Source organism: Hipposideros armiger, unplaced genomic scaffold, assembly GCF_001890085.2.
Source record: "Hipposideros armiger isolate ML-2016 unplaced genomic scaffold, ASM189008v1 scaffold_93, whole genome shotgun sequence".
Classification (NCBI taxonomy): Eukaryota; Metazoa; Chordata; class Mammalia; order Chiroptera; family Hipposideridae; genus Hipposideros; species Hipposideros armiger.
Genome location: NW_017731443.1, coordinates 840396 through 862057, shown reverse-complemented (window position 1 = coordinate 862057; position 21662 = coordinate 840396). Strand labels below are relative to the sequence as shown.

The 21662-nt window shown below is 53.1% G+C and overlaps 1 protein-coding gene across 5 annotated transcripts in view; it reads right to left on the bottom strand.

Moving 5' to 3' along the window:
• Positions 1-2584: 2584 nt before the first annotated feature.
• SPTBN2 (spectrin beta, non-erythrocytic 2) overlaps positions 2585-21662 on the bottom strand; it is a 37695-nt gene continuing 18617 nt past the window's right edge. For all 5 annotated transcript variants that reach the window (XM_019645289.1, XM_019645290.1, XM_019645291.1 and 2 more), the window contains 25 exons: positions 21310-21612; positions 20040-20193; positions 18928-19798; positions 17360-17497; positions 16265-17021; positions 15607-15809; positions 15144-15234; positions 14753-14899; positions 12174-12437; positions 10575-10799; positions 10197-10286; positions 9573-9833; positions 9353-9483; positions 8908-9112; positions 8002-8376; positions 7086-7330; positions 6853-6991; positions 6411-6495; positions 5932-6128; positions 5479-5621; positions 5316-5391; positions 4789-5009; positions 4317-4490; positions 3748-3790; positions 2585-3443 (listed from right to left, as the gene is read on the bottom strand). In XM_019645289.1, coding sequence (XP_019500834.1) covers positions 3210-3443; positions 3748-3790; positions 4317-4490; positions 4789-5009; positions 5316-5391; positions 5479-5621; positions 5932-6128; positions 6411-6495; positions 6853-6991; positions 7086-7330; positions 8002-8376; positions 8908-9112; positions 9353-9483; positions 9573-9833; positions 10197-10286; positions 10575-10799; positions 12174-12437; positions 14753-14899; positions 15144-15234; positions 15607-15809; positions 16265-17021; positions 17360-17497; positions 18928-19798; positions 20040-20193; positions 21310-21612 — 5772 coding nt within the window. In that variant the 3' untranslated portion in view covers positions 2585-3209. The remainder of the gene's footprint in view (positions 3444-3747; positions 3791-4316; positions 4491-4788; positions 5010-5315; positions 5392-5478; positions 5622-5931; positions 6129-6410; positions 6496-6852; positions 6992-7085; positions 7331-8001; positions 8377-8907; positions 9113-9352; positions 9484-9572; positions 9834-10196; positions 10287-10574; positions 10800-12173; positions 12438-14752; positions 14900-15143; positions 15235-15606; positions 15810-16264; positions 17022-17359; positions 17498-18927; positions 19799-20039; positions 20194-21309; positions 21613-21662) is intronic.

Sequence of the window (21662 nt, the reverse complement as noted above, 5' to 3'; positions counted from 1 at the left end):
ACCAGTCTACCCTCCCACCTGCAGCACGTGAAGGACCCTGTATCTCAATGCTTATGCCAATGTTTGACATTACCCCGTTTCCTAATTTTTGCCAGTCTAATATAAAATGATGTATCACTGTGACTTTAATTTGCATTTATCTGATTATTGATTTTTAAGCATCCCTTCTTGTTAAGTTTTTTGGGTTTCCTCTTCTGTGAATTTCCTATTCATATCTTTTGCCCATTTTCCTTGTTAGGTTGCAGTCTCCTTTTTATTGTCAGTTTACAGGATTTTCTTGTATATTCTAGATATTAATTTTATTGGTTTCAAGTATTTTTCTCTCATTCCACCAAATTATTACCTTTGTCCATGGTACCCTTCATTGAGCAGAAATCCTTAATTTTTTTATGTAATTGAATTAATCAATTTTTAAAGTTTGTGCTTTTGAAGTTTTGTGTAAGATTTCCTCCCCCCTGGAAAAAAAATATATATGTATATATATATATATATATATATATATATATATTTCACATATATTCTCCTACATTTTCTTCTATTAACATTAATGTTTTCACCTTTCACATTTAGGTCTGTAGTCTATTTAGAGTGACACTATACAAACAAAAATAGGTTATCCATATGTGTAATTAAAAAATTTCTAGGGAGCATTTGAGATCTTGCTCCCTGGCATATATCATCAGTTTTGGCTCAGATAAACGCTGACAAAATTCTTTTAATTTTTTTTCTAGTAAACACATTTAAAAAGTAAAATGAGACAGTTGAAATTAACTTTAATCCTTTTGAAACCCAGTATCGTTAAAATATCATTTAAACATATAATCAATATAAAAATCTTAATATTTTAAATTCTTTTCCTCGTCAGTCTTCGAAATTGGTCAGCACTTTATACTTACAGCACATCTCAATGTAGACTAGCCACATTTCAAGTGATCAGCAGCCACATGTGACTTATGCTTACTGTATTGGACGGCACATATAGTTTCAACCTTAGAGGTGGCATTAGGTAAGAATGGAAACATTATTTTTCTCTAATTAATCCATTTTTTATTTGTCTGTATTTCTCCATTGATTTATGGTGCCTGCATTATTGTACTTTTGTGCTCTAACCTGTCTCATATCCCCTCACTTCTCCATTCCATTGTCACTTTTCCTGGAACTTTTCTTCCACTCATACCCAGAGGTGTCTCCCAAGACTTCCTGATGTTATACTCATCATCTTCTATGTCCTGTCCTTAAGGATTCATACTAAGGACTCATGCACTCAGGTAGCTTCAGCTGCCACGTGTCTATCTGTAGATGATGCTCAAAGCACATGTTCATTGCTTCTTCATTCACTGACTGCATTCTGCAGGACCTTTGCCGGGCTGGCCTAATTACACGTACATTTTGCATGTTGACATGATCATGTCTCCATTTATGCCCCACCCCCATATATATTTCCTTCTAAAATTTCCTAATATTACTTTCCCCAAACTCCAGGCTTGCCATCTTGGAGGGTAAATACCGAGATTCTCTGCACATTCCATAACTCTTCCTTCCCACAGTGGAAAATTTTCAGTTGTACCTGAAGACCAAGGGACAGTTGTAGTGCTGACATATGATTCCATTTAGTCCCATGACAGGTTACATCATCTACATGTTTACTGTGGGTATTTCCAAATTTGCTTTCTTAAGAGAAAGGGGTAATTATTCTGTGGGCCATCTAGTCTACCAGATCGCATGGTTGGAGACCATTCTGGGCTGTGTTGTGCTAGTCCTGACACTGTCTTTGTCATGGCTGATAATAGTCAGGGGTACGCTAAAGATAGGGCTGCTTTCCTGGGAAAATCTTCTCTGAGCCCCCAAAAGAAATGGTTGTGTATGTACAGGAAACATTAAAAGAACAAAGCTTTTCTACTGAAGGAGGCCACCAAGGCAAAGACTATTGCTTCGAAACCTCCAACTGCCAAGCCAGAGACAAGGGAGATTCCTTTCTTTGTACTTCACTAGATTTTGAATATTTTCCTGTGTGTGTTTGTGTATTTACACACTTAGGATGTATCTCGTGGCTTCCCAGAGTGTTATCATTCTACTGGTCAGTAGACTGGGAACCTGCTGATTTATCTGATCCCTGTCTTAACTCCCTTGCTCCTCTCCTTGGGGAGGAGACAAAGATGAGGTCAGTAATCACCCCCCACCCCATATACTCCACTCTCCAGTTGGGCTGAGACTAGGTTGTGGCAATGCTCTTCAGTCTTTGGTTTTTGAAACTTGAAAGAATCAAGAGTGAAGAAAGCTGTGCTCCAGGGAAGTAGTTGTTCACTGCTTTTTAACATGTAATACTGCTCGTTAACATCATCCTGACCCATGATACACTTCTTTGGTCTAAAAAGAGGCTTGACATTCGTCAACCTTGCAAACCAAAGGTCATTATCATGGGGGAATGAGACCAAGGTAGGGCGACTCTCAAAATAATGTGGTTCTTCGAGGGCGTGGAGGCTGGGGGCCAAGTGAAAACCTGATACACAGGAGACCAGAGCCAGAGGGAAGAAATGGGCACCGAGAGTCTTGTGGTCAGGAAAGCAAAGACACCCAGAGGCAGTAAGAGAAGCTGAGCTGTTTAATCACTCCTTGGCAAGACTCAAGGCTGTGGTTGCCCCTGAACAACTCACACCTGGAAGCCATTGAGACTCGCTGGAGATGGGAGTGGTCACTCGAGTCAGAGGATGAGGAAGGACAGGAAGGGGGAGCTTCAGCATCTCTGACTCCATCATCTGACAGTCTTGCCCCCAGGTCCTGCTTCAGCTCTGAGAGGTTCCTGGCTGGTCCCCAGGGGCAAGGAACCAGACGGTGTGCCCTAGCTGTGGTGGGAGAATGACCCTGAGGCAGGGGCCACCATTCCCCACATGGCCTATGTTGAGGGTGCGGCACTGTCCGCACTGTGGTGGGGACAGAGGCATAAGGCTGGGGGAAGAAGGAACAAGTGGCGGGGAGTGGAATTGGGGGTTGCCTGGGTCCCACCACCAGTCTGGAATTAAATAGCAGAAGAGTAGGGTTGCCCTTGGGAACACTGACTTGTCCCCAGAGACAGTTCCTGGTGATGGGTTGACCTTGGCAACAGACCCTAGCAGCAGGCAGTTGTCCTGACAAGAGGGTGGTCCCCGTTGACAGTCCCTGGCAGTTTCCTGAACAGAGGGAGGGAGCTGGCCTGGGAGACTCGCCCCCAACTACTTGTTCTTCTTGAAGAAGCTGAAGCGTTTTTCTCGCTCTCGTTCTCTGCCATCCTTGCTGCGAAGTACCACAGGCCCCTCAGCCCCGACCGGCGATACTGGGGGCATGGTCATAGCCCGGGTCATGCCCCGGGTGGCACTGGGCACTGCTGGCTCTTCAGGCTCTCCAGAGGCAGAGGACGCAGCGGCAATGGCTGCATTCACCACCCGCAGCCATGAGCTCATCTCTGCCTACAGGGGACATGGAAAGGCAACTGGTCAGCGTCAGGGACGCTGCTAAGGCAGCTGGAGAAGTGCAAGAGGCGGCAGCAGAAATATGATTTGACTATTTCGTCTCATTAGAGAAAAAAGAACCCGTAAGATAGGGAACATGTTTTTGTGTGGCCTTCACAAACATCCAGTTGGCCTCACTGTGGGTTATCTGATTACTTAAGGAAAAGAGAAAGGAGAGGGAAGGAAGGGAAATGTATATCTGGAGGGTTCTAGAATGGCAACGCAGAGACAGGGACATGAGGGGAGAAGGGGGACAGCTCACCTCATCCTTGGCTTGGAATAAATATTCTTTTCCATCCTGTAAGCTGTGGAAGAAAAAGAAACTTCAGGGCGGAGCTGAGAATCTGGACCAGCCAGATTCCTGCTGGGGATCTACCCAGAGGCCAGGCTGGAGAACGTGCCAGCGGGGTCCTCAGAGACCATCAGACAGTCCTGCACGTTCTCGATTCCCAGGACTATGCAAATCCTGATTGGCTGTGAAGGACCAGGGTGAGCTCACTTCCATCCCAGGCAGTGCCTCCTGCTCTGGCTGCTTGCTGGTAGGCAGGGGGAGGCCCCTGGAGGCACAGAAGTGCCAGCACCCCGCCTGCAGATAGCCCCTCTAGGATAATTTGTCAGCTTGACATCAACAGACATCAGGCCTGAGCTGCAAGGCCCCCACTCCCCTTTAGGGTAACACAACCAGACCTGTCCCCTCTCCCTCCTCTACACCTCTGTCCCCAAATGCTTGACACTGTAACTCTAATTCCTCCAGACCAAGCTCATGGCTACCTTTCACCTTGTATTGCTCTGACTTCCCCTCGCATCGTGAGGGCACGGTTCCATTCCTACCCCAGCTTGAAAACATGTTTGCGCTTTCGATAATCAGAGGCGACGCTGCCCTGGGCCCTGGCCAGGCTGACAGGCACTTCTCCATGGTATGGCACTCCCATGCTGGCTGCCTTCGCATCCTTGTAAAAGCCAAGGCTCCCACGCCGCAGGACGCAGTACACATTCTGCCATGACCTGGGAGGGACACGGTGCAGGTGACAAGGTGACCGGTTTCTGTGGGGCTGGTACCCCTGGGAAGAGCTTGGGTGTTCTAGGACTTTCAGTGCCACTCTCGCCTTTAGGCCCATTGTTTTCAGACCAGCCTAGCCCTCCCCTGAGGCCTCACTCTGCTCCTGGGTCCTACCCCTTTCCCAGAGGACACCCCTCATGCAGGGCACCCCTCCCCCCTCTATCTAGGAAGAGGTTCCAGGCCAGCCTCTTCAGAAGGCAGGGACTAGAGAGGCCACAGGCACTGCGTGGCCAGACCCAGTACCTGTTGGCGGCCTTCTTGCCGAAGGCCTCCATCTCCTGTTTGCGGCACAGCATTCCCTCCATCTGTTCCTGGGCAGAAAGCTCTGGGCCTCGAGGGGGCAAGGTGGCAACCCGGGCTGACTCGGACGACCTGCTCTGGGGCATGACAGGAGGGGCCGAGCCCTGTGGCCGGGTCTCTCTCTCTCCCTGTGGCCCGTTGGCCTCATCCCCTGCGCCAGACTCCTGTGGGGAAAACGGTGTCTGCGTCAAAGGATGAGGTGGCAGATACCTAGCCTGGGTGTCATGAAGCTTGACGTCCAAGAGCTGGGCCTTCCACCCCCAAGTTTCCTTTGAGCCTCTGCCTTCTCCTGTCCCCCGTGTCCCCACCAATCTACCCCTCCTTGTCCCTCCATATATCAACACCCATATCTCTAGGAGGAACTGCCAGGCCCTTCTGGGAAGCTGCCCTGCTCAGGACAAGAAGCTGTAAAAGGATGTGCAAGGGGGGTCTAAGACTCTGATGGGGGCACACGGGGCAACGGAGGTCACCTGTGGGGACTCTGCATCTGTGCAGACTCCGTTAATGCTGGCTGGCTGTGTGGACGCTGGTAGCCGGGGGTGGGTTCTGAAACAGCAGAAGGTGACACAGAGCAAGTCCTTAGGTTGCTCAGTCTCAGCTTCCTCCTCCTCCCCGAAGTGTCCCAGCTCTCACCCGTCCCAGGAAGCATCAGGAACCGTCTGCCTGTCCACCAGGACCCCTTCGGTCAGAGTGGCTGCGGGCTCTGGAGTAGGGGGCTGTCTCCTCCGCTCCTCCTCCTCCCTCTGTCTTTTCCGCTCTTTCTCCTGCTCCTCCAGCTGTCAAAAAATTCTGAGGTCAGAGCATGGAAGGGTTCATTTAAGAGGACCAGGGAGTTGGGGGAAGGTGAAACGTACGATGAAACAGAATGGAAAATATAATTCTAAAGGAAGGTAGGGATTAGAAGCAATGGGGGAGACGGTGTCTCTTAGTGTCACCCCGGGAACGGATGACTCCTGAAGCTGTGGTGACAACATGGCACTTGGCTCAGTGGAAAGAGAAAAACTGTCTTCTTCAAGCAGCAGTGAGCACAGGCCTGGGGCAGCGGCATGGGTCCCCGGGACATTCCTGGGGTCCTGTGGCCCTCACCGCAGTGAGCTTCTCCAGCGCGCTGAAACGCTCCTCCCAAGCCACTGCGGACTTCTGGAAGGCCTCGTGCCGCTTGATGAGGCTCTCAACTTCATCGACTGTGCAGCCCAGCTCGGCGCTTCGCACCAGTGGCTCCTGGCTGCATAACCAGGCCTCTGCCATTCCTGCATCTCTTCCAAACACAAGCACCTCCAAAACTGCAGGGATGGGGGTGGTTACAGGGAGATGGCAGGTCAGAGTGGGCACGGCAGGGCACAGTAACCACAGCATTTCAAGAACAGAGACACAGAAAGCTACTGCCCCAAAGCAGGAGCACAGGACAGAGCCAGGCAGTGCCAAGGGTGGGCACCTTGAATTCCATGTCCAGGATTCTTGGTCTTATTCTGGGAACTACAGGGTATAAGACCCCCCCCCGCTCCAACCCCTCCTCCCAGGGCTGGTTGTTCTCAGCCAGTTTCCTGGTCCCCATAGCAGCTCACCAAGCTGGAGCCAGTCCATCCTCTCATGCCACTTGTCAGCTGTCTCCTGGCGCCGTGCCTGCAGCTGAGACAGCTTCTCTGAGATCTGCAGGCGGTGGGGGGATGTGAGTTAGTACCTAGCTGGGCCTTTTCAGGGTTCCTGGGGGGCTCACACAGGGGAATTAAGTGATTTCTGAATTCTAGAGGCGTATATTGGGTTGTTGGAAAAGTCATGACGTATTTTTTCTGTTTTTTTGTTGCAAAAATGCGTCATGACTTTTCCGACGACCCAATAGCTCTGGGGGGGAGATGGAATGGGCAAACCCCTGAACAGCACTGAGGGGGGAGAGAGTGAAAGGTTTCTGTAAAGAAAGAACGAGAAGCAGCAGAAAGACTCAGAGGAGAAATCAGTATTAAGGCCCGCCCCGGGAGGGTGACCCAGCGGTGCCCAGGCCTCGCCCACCTCCTCAGCTGCGTAGTGGCTCCTGGCGAGCAGCCCCTGCCCCATCTCAATGCAAGAGGAGAAGCGATCGGCCCTGGCCTCTATCTCAGCCTTGATGCCCTGGTGGTTCTTGATGACCAGGTCTGCAGAGGACACATCCCTGGCGGTACAGAGACCGTATCACCCACTGCCCACAACCCTATCCCAGCCACTGGCTCACAACCTCCATAGGTCAGGGGCACCATGGGCCTCACCGGGGCCGCTCCTGGGCATCCATCTGCACGTTCACCCCATCCATCCACAGCATCAGCTCCCGGACAGCCATGAAGAAGCGGAACTTGTCCGTGGTGTCCAGCAGCAGCTGGCGGCGGGCGGCAGAGCTTCCCTGAAGCTGGGCCCAGGCCTCGGCCACAGCCTGCATGTGGCGGCCAATCTCCTCGGCCTTGTCTCCGGCGTAGGCCTTCTGGAGCCGGTGGCCATCATCCTGGACCTGCTGGACCTGCAGGGCCCCAGGTCAGAGTCAGGCAGAGCTGGAGACTCCGGGGAGCTTCAGCTTCGCTCGTCCTGGCCTCTGTCTGGGTCTACCAGCCAGAGAAACAGGGGCAGCAGCAGAGGGTCGGGGGCTGGGAAAGATGATGGCTGGTGCCCAGAGTAAGCCTTGTCATATTCCGCCCTATTGGGTCTCATCTGGGGGCCGGGTTTAGCCTGGGGTGGGGGGGGGTAACCCTTTGAAAGGGTCATTAGTCACTTGGACTTTCAGGGGCCTGTCCAGAATGTGAGGGACCTCAAAGATTGCTAGAGTGAGATTTTTCAGCCTGAAAAAGGGACTTGGGTGGGGCCAACTGGGTTTAAACCATTGTAGAAAGAATCTGTGCTTATCAGTTCTAACCAAGAGGTGGGACCAACAGGTGGATTTTTAGCACAAAATGAAGAATCTTCTAGCCATTGGGGCCATGTGAAAATGTCATGGGCCCTTGAGAAGGCTTGTCATTAAAGGTGTGAACGCAGTGGCCAGATGTCCTCTGGCCAGTGATGTTTACCTGGAGCAATTCTACCTCATCCCTAAGTGGCCTTCCTGAGGATGTCATCCCCTCAGCACCCGTTTCCCCTCACCCACTTCCCACGAAGTCTCCTCCAAGCCATCCCCTTCCTCCTATGCTCAGGTCAGACCTGGGTGCTGAGGGCCTGGATGTCATGCTCAAAGGCACAATGTCGGCGCTGTAGGGCCTCAGCGGCGTTGAGGTCCCGGCCGGTTCCGTCCGGGAGCTGCTGCTGCTTGTGCTGCACCCGTGCCAGGGCCTGGCGTGCCCCATGCAGGAAGCGCTGCAGCTCGTGTGCGGCGGCCAGCACCTGCCCCCGCGTGTCCAGCAGCTCAAGCAGGTCGGCCCAGGCCTCGTTGAGACTGTCCTTCCACTCGGCCACAGTGGCCCGGGCGGCGTGGCCCCCCGTGATGAGCCCATTGGCCAATGAGTTGGCAGTATCCACGCGCTCCTGACCGATGGTGCTTGTGTCCCGGGAGAACTCTCGGAATTTGTCCCGGAGCATCTGGTGGAGGGAACAGTTGCACGCACAACACTGTGACACTGGTGGATTTGGTCTCTACCTAATGGGGAGAGTCCACTCACCCCAAACTGAGACCTACTTCTCTCCCCTGGGCTACATGGGCTGAATGAAATACGTTTCTCCAGCTCAGCTCAGTTCATGAGCAGATGAAGCAGGTTCCCAGAGACCTTGGATTGACTGAAGCCCTGGCCCCCAGCAAAGGTGATGTGGGCACTTGGGACCTTTAGCCTTCAGACAGGGATACCCTATACTGTCGAATCCTGTTGGAAAAGCCTGATTGGTAGTTTTCTTTTTGCCCAATTCTATGGGAAGCCCCACCCACATCCTCCTTCCTGCAAGATTCTTCTAATTAAATACCTCCAAACCCGGGAGGACAGTGCATGCTCGTGCATGCTCCACCTGGTCTTCCACCCCATCCCCTTGGTGTTCAGCCCAGAGCGAGGCCTAATCTCCCAGCGGGTTCTCTCCTCTCCCAGGAGCTGACCCTGTGGCTGGTGTCCTCCCTGCACTCACCGTCACATGCTCATAGTCCTGGCCCAGCTCGTGGGAGGCTGCCACCACCTCGCGCTCCTGGATCCACTGCTCCAGGTCATCAAGCTCGCGGCGGAGCTGACACAACCGCAAGTGCTCCTGTAGGCGCTCCCGCCGCTCCCCGGCCAGCTCCTTCAGGCTGGCGAACAGCTTGTCCACCTGGGCTTGGCGGATGGATATCCTCGTGCTGTGCAGCAGGGCGGGGGACCACCGCAGGACTTAGGTTACATTGCTCTGATCCCCACCCTGTTCGCAGAGTCCTGTCCCTCTGAGCCACCCAACTGCTTGCCAAGTCCCTGCTCCTCCAGCTTTCTAAATAGATGGTTCTGTACACACATAGTACAGAGGCTCCACAATCCCCACACCTTCTGGGAACTGGCCCCCCCTCTCCCCAAGGGGCTCAGCCACTTGCTGTCGCTGTGCTCACCTCTCTGGGTGGTCATGGTCAATCATGTCTTGGCTGCTGGCTGCTAGCTGATGGATGGTCTGGGCGTAGTCGGCCAGGGCTTGCTCCAATACCTGATGTTTCTTCACCTCGGCCTGGGCACTCAGCTCATCCTGGGGGACGGGCCAGTGGGCATCAGGGAGTGGGGGTCACAGGGAGGAAAGAAGAAGCCACACAGCCTGAGCTCTGCCCTGGTTCTCACCTTGGCTTTCTCTTGGCCCATCATGTGTAACTCTTGCTCGCCCATCCAGGCCTCTGCCTCGGCGGCATCGCGGTAGAACTGCTGGGCCCGCAGGGCCTCCTCCAGTCGCTTCGCTCGCAGTTCCAGCTCGTGGCTCAGGCGTTTCCACATTTCCTGCAGCTCGGCCAACTCTGGGCCTGCTGCGACCGCACCCAGGGCACGCTGCCGCTCTGTTAGGTCTGCAATCCGTGGCTCGTGGCCCTGTATCTCCTTCTGCAGGGTCTATCCCCGGCAACAGAAGAGGAAACATCGGAAGGCTGGCCAAGGAACCCCTTCATCCCCGCCTCCCCTTACACCTATTCAATATTATGCCCCTGCATATTCCTGCTTCTCTTTCTTCCTGAATCATTTTACTTCCCCTCCCTTCTGGCCCAGGGATGTGATGGTAAAGCCCCTTGGATCCCCATAATCTCCTACCACGGGAACCCGCCCTCCCGTGTTGAGGAAAGGCCAACCACTGAAGCCTAGGATTCCATGCAGTTTTGAGAGGGAGCCAGAGAAACCTCAGGTCTTAAAAAGAAAAAAAACTTCCATGTCTGGAGAGGCTCTTGGGACCTTTTCTTTTGCCTTTAGTCTCTGCCTCACCTGGTTTTTCTTCATGAGGAGCTGGACACTGGGCAGGTCCTTGCCATGTTCCCTGGAGCTAGCCATGGGTAGCCGCTCTGTCACCCACAACTGGATGAGAAAGAGAGGGTCAGTGGAGGTCCGGAGGGCAAAGTAAGAGCTAGGGGTTGGATAATGGGGGCAGGTTTTCTAGGGATCCTGGTGTGTGTACAGGAAATGGTCATGTCTGATTCTGGGGTAAAGGGACCTAGATAGAGGGCACCCCCAAGTGTCCCTGGAGGGTTGATTTTCAATGGCAAAGGGAAGAGAAAACAGCACTGCTGGCATCTTCCCAGCACAAGGCAGCAAGCACTTTGCCATGGTGACGACTCTACCCCATCCCGAATCCTAGTGACTCACGATCTCGTCCTCCACGTCCCTGTGGAACTGGTGCTGCTCTCGAGAGGCTTGCAGGCGCTGGCAGCGCTCCTTCATGGGCTGGCACAGGGCCCTGAACTTCTGCTCCACGGCCCTCGAGGTCCTCTCCACCTCCCCTGCACCCTGGTCTTCCTGGGCCAGTGCTTTCGCCTGGGCCTGGATGGCCTCCACTTCCTTCTCCCGCACAGCCATCTCCCGTTCCAGCATCTGTACAACCAGAAGAGGATGTTATCACTGCGCTTCCGTCATCAAACTCAGAGGAGACACTAGTCAATATCATGTCCATCATGATTTCTTATCCCGGGACTCACCCCAGGGAAACTATCTCCTCCTTGTTCAAGTTAGATCGGTGGATCTCAAACTTTAATATACGTAAGATTCTGGGGGCGGGGAAGGCATGTTAACCATGCCAGTTAGCAATTTATGGCCTCAGTCCCAAATCCATCTCAGTTCCAAATCCATCTTTGTCTGTTTTGAGACGTTGGAACTGGACCCTGTAAACCTTTCTCCTTTGCCAGCTGGTGCAATGGTAGGCCTTGTCAGTACAGGGCGTTGGAGAGACATCACAGTGCACAGGAGAGGAAGGGGTTTCTATTAAGGTTCCAGTGCAGCTTTCTTCTTGCTCTTACAGCAAAGCTGCCCATGGTGTGAGGCGACCCAAGTGGCTCTCACCCTCCAGCAAGTTTTGCTGGTATCCCAATGGCAACTTCCTGCTGGCCAGCCTTGGCCTGCCAGCTTCAGACCTGCTCTGGTCCATGATACCCCAGCAAATTTTTATGCTCTCAGTTGGCTTCTGCCCTCTCCAACAAGGTCTGAGGGGTGGGGGGAGGGCATCTTTTTCCTTCCATGGGCACCCCTCCTCAGCTCTAGAGGTATAGCAGCTCCCTACATTTGCTATTCCTGTTTTTTTTTTTTTTAGCTGAGCCATCCTGCTACCTATTGGCAGCTTAGCGGCTGCTCAGCTCGGGCTGGCCTCGAACCGCTGTTGCTCAGAGCTCAAACTCTTGAGCGAGCTCTTAACCAACTGAGCCATTCGGCCGGCCCTTATTCCTGTATTCTTTAGAGCAGGGATCAGGAAATCCAGTCCCTGCCCGTTTTTTGTTTTTTTTTTTTTGTAAATAAGGTTTTATTGGCACACAGCCACAGAATTATTTTACATATTGACTGTGGCTGCTTTTACCATACAAGGACAGCGTTGAATCGTTTTGACAGAGACTTTATAACCATAAAGCCCAAAATATTTACTGTCTGGCTTTTTACAGAAAAATGTTTTCTGACCCCTGTTTTGAAGTTCTCTTTTTCCCTGTGGTAGTTAACCACCTTTTAGTAATTAATACTCCTTTTCACTAAAGTTTCCTTGTTCAAGTTAGTGTGTGATTTCTGTCTCCTGACTTGACGCTAACTGATACACCCTGCCAGAAATTCTGATCTAGTGGCCCATGGGAATTACCTTGAGAAATGCCAGGAAAAATGTCTGTGAGGGCTGAGAATGGCCTCCCCAATCTCAAGAGCTACGGGTTCCCTCCTTCTCTCTTCTGCTGTTCACCACTCCCATCAAAGCCTCCCCCACCCGCCATGCACCTGCTGCTTCTTGAGCAGAATGTTGACACTGGTGAGGTCCTTGCCATAGTCGTCGGAGTGCAGCTGGGCCTGCAGGCTCAGTAGCCAGCTCTCCAGGGCGGAGCAGCTCTGGGCAAACAGCTCGGCTCGGTTGGCATCAAACAGGCTGCGGGCCTTGGCCTGGGTGGTGGTCTCCAGCTCGTCCCAGCGCTTGTGCAGATCCTCTAGCTTCTCCGACACCAGAGCTTTCAGCTCTGGCTTCTCGAGGCTCAGCTCTCGCCCTTCCTGGGTGGTGGGACAAAGAAGTGTGAGGGTCAGAATTAGACACCACTGGACTTGACAGGCCAGAGACCTAAAGGGCAGTAGAGATCTGAAGTGTGGGAAAGAATTCCAAGTTGTGGTTGAGTTCTCCTTAACATCCTCTTCGCAAAGGTTTGAAACTTCCCTACCTCGCTGCTGATCAAACCCTACTCCTCCTTTCAAGGTCCAGCTCAAACCTCATTTCAACTAAGAAGCTACTGCGAACTTTCCTATTTTGAGTTCTCTCGTGCTTGTGTTTCTAGTGTTATATGGCGTGAGGTCTCGTGTTATTTGCTATCATTTCATGTTTCTCAGCTCCTCGCCACTCACCTGACCTATGGCAAGTGAGTCTTACCTGTCTCCTCATTCCCAGCCTTTCTGCTGGAGGACTTTGGTTTCTGGGCAGGTGAGGGAAGCATGATCTCCTGACTTGCTTTCAAGGCAGGCTGGACGTGCCAGGGAGTTACTGCCCACAGAACCAGTGACAGACAAATAGTCAGCACCCTTGTGCTTTGGTTGGGATAACTCTAATGCTCAACACCATTTCTCAGGGTGCCCTATTAGGACTGAGCCCCAGTTGCCCACTGCAGTAACTGGCATGGCAGTGAACCCTTTACTGACTACCTTCCCTGCCCCGTCTCATGTTCCCGCATCCCTGCTGGTATTTCCTGTGATCACCTCCCATTTCAGTGACCTGCCCCGGAAGCCTTGTTTCAGGGTCTACTTCTAGAGCAGCGGTTCTCAACCTTCCGAATGCCGCGACCCCTTAATACAGTTCCTCATGTTGTGGTGACCCCCAACCATAAAATTATGTTCGTTGCTACTCTATAGCTGTAATTTTGCTACTGTTATGAAGCGTAATGTAAATATCTTTTTGTTTTCCGATGGTCTTAGGCAACCCCCGTGAAAGGGTCGTTCGACCCCCAAAGGGGTCGCGACCCACAGGTTGAGAACTGCTGTTCTAGAGGAACACAAAGCAAGACATGTGGCTGCCAGGATGAAGAGCATTAGAGTCTAACACAGCTTGGGTAACTTCACAAACCTTCAGCACAACCCACACTTTGACTCACAGTCCTTACGTGGTCACCAGGGCTTTGATCACAACCTAGCCCAGAAGGCTTTTCTTCCATGGGGGCCCCGCATGCATTCTCTGTTCCTGCCAGGCTGACTCACCCCCTGCTCCCATACAGGCAGGCACCCCACCACGTCCACACCTCTGGCTTCCTGTTCGCACTGTTTTCTCTACCTAGAAACGTCTTTCCTCCAGTATTTCTGCTTGTCCAAATTCTACTGATCCTTCACGGACTGTCCTGGAGGCTCTAGCTTCTGGGATTCCCACAGCGCTTGTCCTCAGTGCTCAGGCTTTACGGGGTTCTCTCTTACTGCACTCGTCATATTCTGCTTTGGATTTAATTTATCTAGTTGTGTATATGTCTCCTACCCTGACGACTGTGTCATTTCTTGAGGGCCGAGCCCGCAATGGAATCACCTTTGTTCCCATTCAGTGCCTAATACTTCGCACATAGTAGCACCAAGTAAATATTTGCTGAACAAATGGAAACTGAATATACACTGCTGTCCTCTTCTTCCCAACCATTATGCCCCTGAGAGAAGGGAGGTGTCTTTTTTATGTACTTTGCAGCACCTAGCAGAGTGCTGAGCACATATAATGTTGTACAGGAATACTTGCTGAGTAGAAAAGAAGTTTTACCTGTGCTCAGCTCTTGAGGAAGAGCTGGGTGGGGGACCAAATACCAGGAACAGCAAGACTCAAAAGCAAGGGTTGGCAAACTGCGGCCCGTGGGCCAAATGTGGCCCACTGCCTGTTTTTATAAATAAAGTTTTATTGGAACACAGCTACATTCATTCATGTACGTACTCTCCATGGTTGCTTTTGCACTACAGTAGCAGAGTTCAGCAGTCACAGCAGAAACTGTATGGCCTGCAAAGCCTAAAATATTTACCATCTGGCCCTTTATAGAAGTGTTCTGACCCCTGCTGAAGAGTGTCATCCTGCCCTGGGCCCAGGACTAGTTATTGTACTGACCCAAAACTGCAGTCTGGCTCCCTACTAATCCGTACTTTCTTTAAGTTCTGGAGTCACTGTCCCATAGACCTGAGACATTTGTCCCTCAGACCATAAGTTTCCACCATGAAGGTTTGGCACGGGAGGTCCCGCACCCTCTAAATCTGAAATAGCCATGTCCTGAAGCTAGGATCCTCTCCTGCACGGCGGCCAGGACCCTCCCCAGAGGAGCCCCCACAGGTTCCCTTCTTGCTGCTCCTGTCACACCGCTCACCTTGTCTACTTTATCCAGCCAGTCCTTGTTGGCAGCCAGCTCAGCCATGAACGCCTGGTGCTTCTGCCACTTGGTGTGCAGGTTGCGGGCCTCGTCATAGGACACGTCCTGGGCTGTCAGCATCTTCTCGTCAATCCAGAGTTTCAGCTGGACCAGACACAGAGCAGGCATGGAGGAAGGCAGAGTATATTTCAGAGGGAGGGGACGCGTGAGGCATAAAGTGGGGGAAGGTGAGCCAAAAAGAGTGGCGGGTGTGGGGAGAAGCTGTCAGGGGTTCGCATGCTCAGCAGACACTACAGTGGACTGATTCTAGGCTCGAAGGGCCAGAGCCTTGTGGGAAGGGGGTGGCTAGGGAATGTCGGAGGGGATGTGGGGACACTTAGAGCCTCACCTCATGACAATCTTGTAAGAAATGCTGCTGCTCTCGGTTTTCCCGAAGACGGCCCAAAAGCTGCTGCACCGCTTCTTGATTCTTCCTGTGTCTGTAACAACAGCTCCTTGTGAAACTCTTGAACTTGCTCTGAAAAGGTTATGACCTTCTAACTCAACTAGAAGCCTTCAGTTCTCCTCCTATGGAGATAGTGCCTTCTGGGAGCACGAAAAGACAACCCACGAATCCTATGCCCAGCGTCCAGCCATCCTGGTAGACTTCATTTCACCCTAGTGTGGGGGAGGTGGAACTTCCTAGCCCATAGCTTAGGCCCTCTTTGACCACTGGGTTCTTCCTCCTCTGCTTTCTGTCAGCTCCCCACCCCCATCTACCAATCTGATTGCCACGTTCCCCATCTTTGAGGCCATCTTGTTTTCACTGTTTCCCTCTCAGGCCCCACATTTGCCCGCTGTCCCCAGCATACCTCCTCTCAATGGAGTCTGCCTTCTCTCGGATCTTCTCTGCATGGATGTTGCCCTCAGACACCAGCTGGCGCCCGGCCTCCAGGAGCCCACGGATCCGCTCCCCGTTGGCCTCCATGGTGCTCATGAAGTCTTCCAGTTTTTTTATGGTGGCATCAGCAGCCTGGAGTGTTCCCGGCATCTCCGTGTGCGACAAAACATATTCCTGTGTGGAATGGGAGGTGGCAAGCTCACGTCTCACAGCATAATTCAGCCTCTCAGAAGGGATCTACCAAAAGGGCACATCTGAGACATGGGGGCCAACCAGGGACGGGCAGGGTAGACCATCCAACTCTGAAGATGGGGCGGGTGGTGCCTGATTATACTGAGTCTCAGAAAGTTATACGAAGGAGACGGGAGCTAGGGTGGAACAGTCCAAATCCTGTTCCATCTTATTTCTAGCTATTGATTCAATTTCTTTGATAATTATACTACAAGCCAGTTTATATCAGTTTTGGTATGTTTACATCTTTTTTTTTTTTTCACTTTCATATTTTTCTAACACGTTTTCCCTGCCCTTCCTGTTGCCTCAACTACCCTACCTGCTGCGTTCTTCCCACCCACCATTCTCCTTCACAGTCCCCATGGTCGTGGTTGGGACTTTGTGCCCTGGGCTCTCACCTGGCTGCTAAGCACGCCCTCGGCCTGGCGAGCATCCCGCAGGAAGCCCTGGAAGCCATGGGCCTGGGCCAGACGGCCTTGCCGGCTTTCCCACATGCGGCCCAGCTCCTCCCAGCCGGTTCCCAAGGCTTCCAGTCGCTGTCGTAGGAAGAGGCACTGGGTATCGGCCTGGTCCCGGGTCACCTCCTCACCCAAGGCCCGCAGACGGCTGTACTCGCTCTGCGCCCGCTCCACCTCTCCCCGCAGGGCTGCATGTTGGGCCAGGAGGGCCTCTGCCTCAGGCAGGGTGGCTGGCCCTTCTTCAGAAGCCACAGCGGTCTGCGTGCGACCTAGCCAAGCCTGGAAGTCATCCAAGCTGCGCAGGAAGTCCTGCAGCCGCCGCGCCTCACCCAGCGACTCCTCTCGACGTCGCATGGTGGCCCTGAGGTCTTCCCAGCCGGCTTGCACCTCTCCAAGCCGGGACTTGATGGCAGGGGCTTGGGCTGGGTGGCCAGCAGCCAGGGCATTTGCCTCACGAGTCAGTTCACCCACCCGTGCGGCGATGGCCTCCAGGTCCCGCTCCGTGCCAGCCAGCTTACGCTGCAGGGCCAGGACCCCAGCAAGGTCATTGCCCAGGCCCTGGGTGGACTCGATGACCTTGGTCTTCTCTCTCATCCAGGCCTGGGTCTCTGTGCACTCTAAATGGTAGTTCTGGATACTCAGGGCTGATGTCAGAGCTGCCTTCTTGCCATCTGCCAGGGACCGAAACTGCTGCCACCTGACAAGAGGAGGAGGGTCTGGTGTCGAGTTGCTCAGCTTCCTCACCTTGTCCAGGCACATCCAGAAGCTTCTTCCCTGTCTCTCACCCTTGGTATATTCCACCACCTGCTTCATCCTCTCTCGTCTCCTTCTTGATTGCTCCCTGTCCAGGCCCCGGCCTCTTCAGATTTTTTTTTTTTTACCCCCTTTCATCTTTCTTTATACCCTGCCCCCAACACATTCCAGACCACCCTCCTTCCTCGGTTCTTGCCTCCGCTCTATGCCCTACAGAACTCTCTTCCAGTTGCCGTCCCCATCTGCTGCGCCCTCTCTCTAGTCCTGCCTTCCCCAACCCACCTGTGGTTGAGCTGCTTCTGGGTGTTGACAATGCTGTCCTTGCCCGGAGGGTTGGCCTTCAGCAACTGCTCTGCGATGTCATTCACGGCAGTAACTCGTGCTGCAAGAGCGTTCATTTCGGGCTCCAGGGTCTCGAACCTGAGGGGGTGGAAGAGCTGGACATGAACGGCAGGAGGCCGTGAGGCACCTGCCCACCTCCCCAGACACCCATGAGAACTCCTGTCCGACCCCACGAGGCTTATTTATAGGAGCCTCTGCACCTCTTTCCTACAAGGCTCATAGTACTTGTGGGTCAAGGGGGAGCCCCCAACTCTCCCCAAACAAGTAGAAAAACTATCATCTGTAGAGTTGCTCAAAAAGATGTGAAAGTTAAAGGTCAGGAACAGCTGCACAATGAGTCAACTAATTCTGGCACAGGGCCCCACTTTTATCAGAATTTCTCTTATTCTTCTCGGGACTTACCCCTTAGCTGCCTACCTGGCTCCTATCCTACTAATATGTGTTAAAGTGAATTGATAATCAAAAATATTTAAGTGATAACTTCTCCCAGGAACATTTTACATTCTCATAGAGCAGTCTGCAAATGCTTTCTGTAAAGGGCCAGGTAGTAAATATTTTAGGCATTGTGGGTCATATGGTCTTTGTCACTAGTATCCAGCTCTGCTATCTCAGTGCAAAAGCAGCAACAGGATAATATGTAAATGAATGTGTGTGGCTCTGTTTCAATAAAGCTTTATTTATAAAAACAGACTGCAAGCTAGATTTGGCCAAACGGTCATAGTTTACCAACCCATCATGGGATAGCTTGAAAACTAAAAAATAAATAAGTAAAAATCTTTCAGGAGATTTGACTATAGATTGAATAGTAGATAATAGTAAGGAATTACTAATTTTGTTCTATGCGATAAAGATATTGTGGTTCTATAAGAAAAATGTCCTTTCTAAATGATTTTAAGACTTATTATTCTGTAAAAAAAGCTATTTCATGAGAGGTCAGTCAGCGTCTATCTAAAAGGTTTATAACTTCAGGGCCGGCTTAACCAGTTGGTTAAGAGCTCACTCAAGAGTGCGAGCTCTGAGCAACAGAGTCGCTGGTTTGATTCCCGGCCCGAGCTGAGCTGCCACTGAGCTGCCAACAGGTGGCAGGATGGCTCAGCTAAAAAAAATAAAAAAAATTAAAGGTTTATAATTTCAAAGCCTTAGCTATTTTAAGTTCACACACAATTAAAAAGTAATTTACTATATTTAAGAATACTTCCTTATATTTCTTGAAGGATGCATCCTGGAGAATGTAGAGATGAAATGATAATGCTGGGGATTTGCTTTTGAAATGGAAAATTAATCAAACAGAGCAAGATATGGACAATCATTGAACCCAGGTGATGGGTATACAGGAGTTTGTTACATAATGTTTTCTACTTTTGAGTATGTTTAGCATTTCTCATTAAAAGAAAAAACAGATTCAAAGGGATACAGCAAGAGCCGGCAGTTCAGGGCAGGACATGCCATCTCACACACTGGCCCCCAACTCACAGGGTAATTCCAGAGGGAGCCTGCAGGGGGCCTACCTTTGCTGCACGACTTCCAGGTCCTCCAGGCGCTCAGGCAGGGTAAGCCCGTTCAGCCACTGCTCCTTCTCCTCCACCCACAGCCCACAGGCCCCAGCCTCGCTGAGCATGGTGTAGCGAGCCAGGGCCGCCTCCAGGGCCCGGGCTCGCTCTCCTGCCCGGGCCTGCAGCTCCTCGTAGTGGCGCTCCAGGGTGGGCACCCTCCCCTGCACCTCGGGTGTGTGGCTCAGTGCGGGAGGCAGGGCCAAGGCCTGATCCCTCAGGGCATCCAGTGTTGGCCGGTGCCCTCGGATCTCCTCCTCCAGGGCCCGATGCTGCCGGGCCAGGGCCTGCGTGGAGAACTCATCGTGCCCCAGCTCGGGACTGGACACCAGGCGCAGTGCATCCACCAGCCAGGCCTCCATGTCATTTGCATCTGCCTGGAACTGGTAGAGGCTGGCGGCCTGGGCGAGCCGCTGGGCACGCTCCTCCGCCAGAGCCTCCAGCTGTTCCCACTGGGCCTGGAGCTCTGCAGCGCGGGCAGCGGCCTGGTCTGCCCCAGGGTGGCCCTCGGCAACTAACTGCTGACCCTGCTCCAGGGTGAGCTTCAAGGGTCCCAGCCGGCCACTCATCTCGTCTCGCAGGGCTGTGTGCTTGTTGAGCAGGCGGAGGACGCCAGTCAGGTCCCGGCCAGTGTCGGCTGAAGCCAACAAGTGCTGCTGCTCCCGCACCCAGGCCTCGGTCTCGCCCACCTCCCAGAGGAACCGCCAGAGGCGCCGGGACTCCTCCAGACGGGCCCGCCTGGCTGCGGCCAACTCGCACAGTGCCTCGTAGCTCTGCTCCAGAGTGGCCACCCGCTCTGACACCAGCTGTGGGTCGCATGGTTTGTATTCTGAAAAAGTCATGGTGGAGGGTCCAGGGCTGTAACCCCGCCCTCCCGCTGCCCCCACATCCATCTGTGGTTATGAATCCCCCCACCCTATTCTCTTAGGCCTCCCTCCCTAGTTTTGTCACCCACCATCCACCCATCATCCTTCTTGTCCCCCCCAGGTTTTCCCAGCCTCTGCTGTTCCAGCTCTTAATATTCTCCTTCCTGGCCCCTCCCTTTTCTAGTTCCTTCCCCCAGATGTCACCTTTTCCTGGGTCACAGAAGCGCAGGGCAGAGGCACTGACAGCCCGCACCCTCTCAGCCTGCACAGCGATGTCCGCTTCCACCAGCTCGTGTAGCTGCAGCAGGTCCTCCACTCCAGCCAGATGCTTGCCCAGGTCCTGAGACTGCAGCCGGCCCTGCCAGGCACACGTGGCACGCCCATGCCATCTGAGAGCCGCCCAGCTCCCTCTGGCCAGGCCTCTTCCAGCCCCACCACACACACATCTGCTAACCTCGCTCCGTCTTCCTGGATCACCTGCACCTCCTGACCTCTCTGGGCGGCTTCAGGTGTCACACCCAGGTAAACACACCTGCTCCTGTCTGGTAGTCCTCCTTCACACACATAGTGACACCCCAGTTCTGTCCTGGCATCCCGACTTCTTTGTATTCCCTTTCCCCTCTGTGGAAACCGTTTTACTAAATCCTGCTCCTGGAATCTCTGCTCTGACTCATCTTCTCAGCCCCAGAATTATCACCATCCTCCTATTGTCATGGCTCGGTCCCCGGCACCCCAGCAGTCTTCAGCGTCTCTCCAGACCCGTCCTTATTCCCACCTCTCGCCTAAATCACCACAGTAGCCTCTACCGGGTTTCCTGGCTCCCACTCCGGCTGCCCACGTTCCTTCTTTACATAGTAGTCAAAGTGACCTTTCTAAAAAAATAAGGCAGAATCGTGTCTCCCCTTTCCAAGGCCTTCTAATCACTTTCGAGGCTCCATTTTACTTTGAATAAAATCCAAACTCCTTGACGAGGCTGGTCAGGCCCTAAGTGAGCTGCCGCTGCCTCCATTGTCTCATTCCCTGCCCCTCCCCGTGCTTACGGTCCCCCTGGCCCTCCCTCTCATGCCAAGCATGCCGCACTGTGCAGGCCTGGGGCCTTTGCCTAGCTGTTCCTTCTGCCTGGAATGTGCTCTCCTCAGATCTCCCTGTGCTGGCTCCTTGCGTTATCCTGCGCTCAGCTTGAATGGCATTTTCCCCGTGAGGCCTATGGCCCTGCTCCGGTTTCCTCATAGGTTTTATGTCCACCGGCTATTTTGTTTGTTGATAGGTCATGGTTTCATCATCGGCCTCCTCCCACTAGCATGTGAGCCCCAGGAGGACAGGGGCCTGTCTGCTCTGTTCATCTGAACTGGGGACGGGGCCTGCACTGGAACATGCTGGACAAAGATCAGCTGAGCAAGGGGGCACGTGTACCCCCAGCCGTATCCCCGCGGCCCTGACCGTCTGAAGCGCACCACACACGGCCCACTGGTACCTTCATCTCTCCCATCCAGTCCATGAGGTACAGCAGGTCCTGAAGCACCTTCTGCAGCTCCAGGTTGATGAGGAGCCGCTCCCGCCGGGCGGCCACCATCTGCCGCAGGAAGTCCCAGAGCCGGGCCACATTGTGCTGCCGTGCCGCAATGCGCTTGATGTCGTGGTAGCGCTCGGCGGCCAGCTCTGCGGCCACGGCGTCTACAGCCTGCACGCGGCCACTGTAGGCCACGATGTCCGTCTCGATGGCTTCGTGCTTCCGCACCGCCGCCTCCACTGCTGCCAGCTCCAGCCCAAAGTTGTCCTGGGGCACAGGGAAGGGGAGGGCAGGTTCGGGAGCTCAGAGACACCATC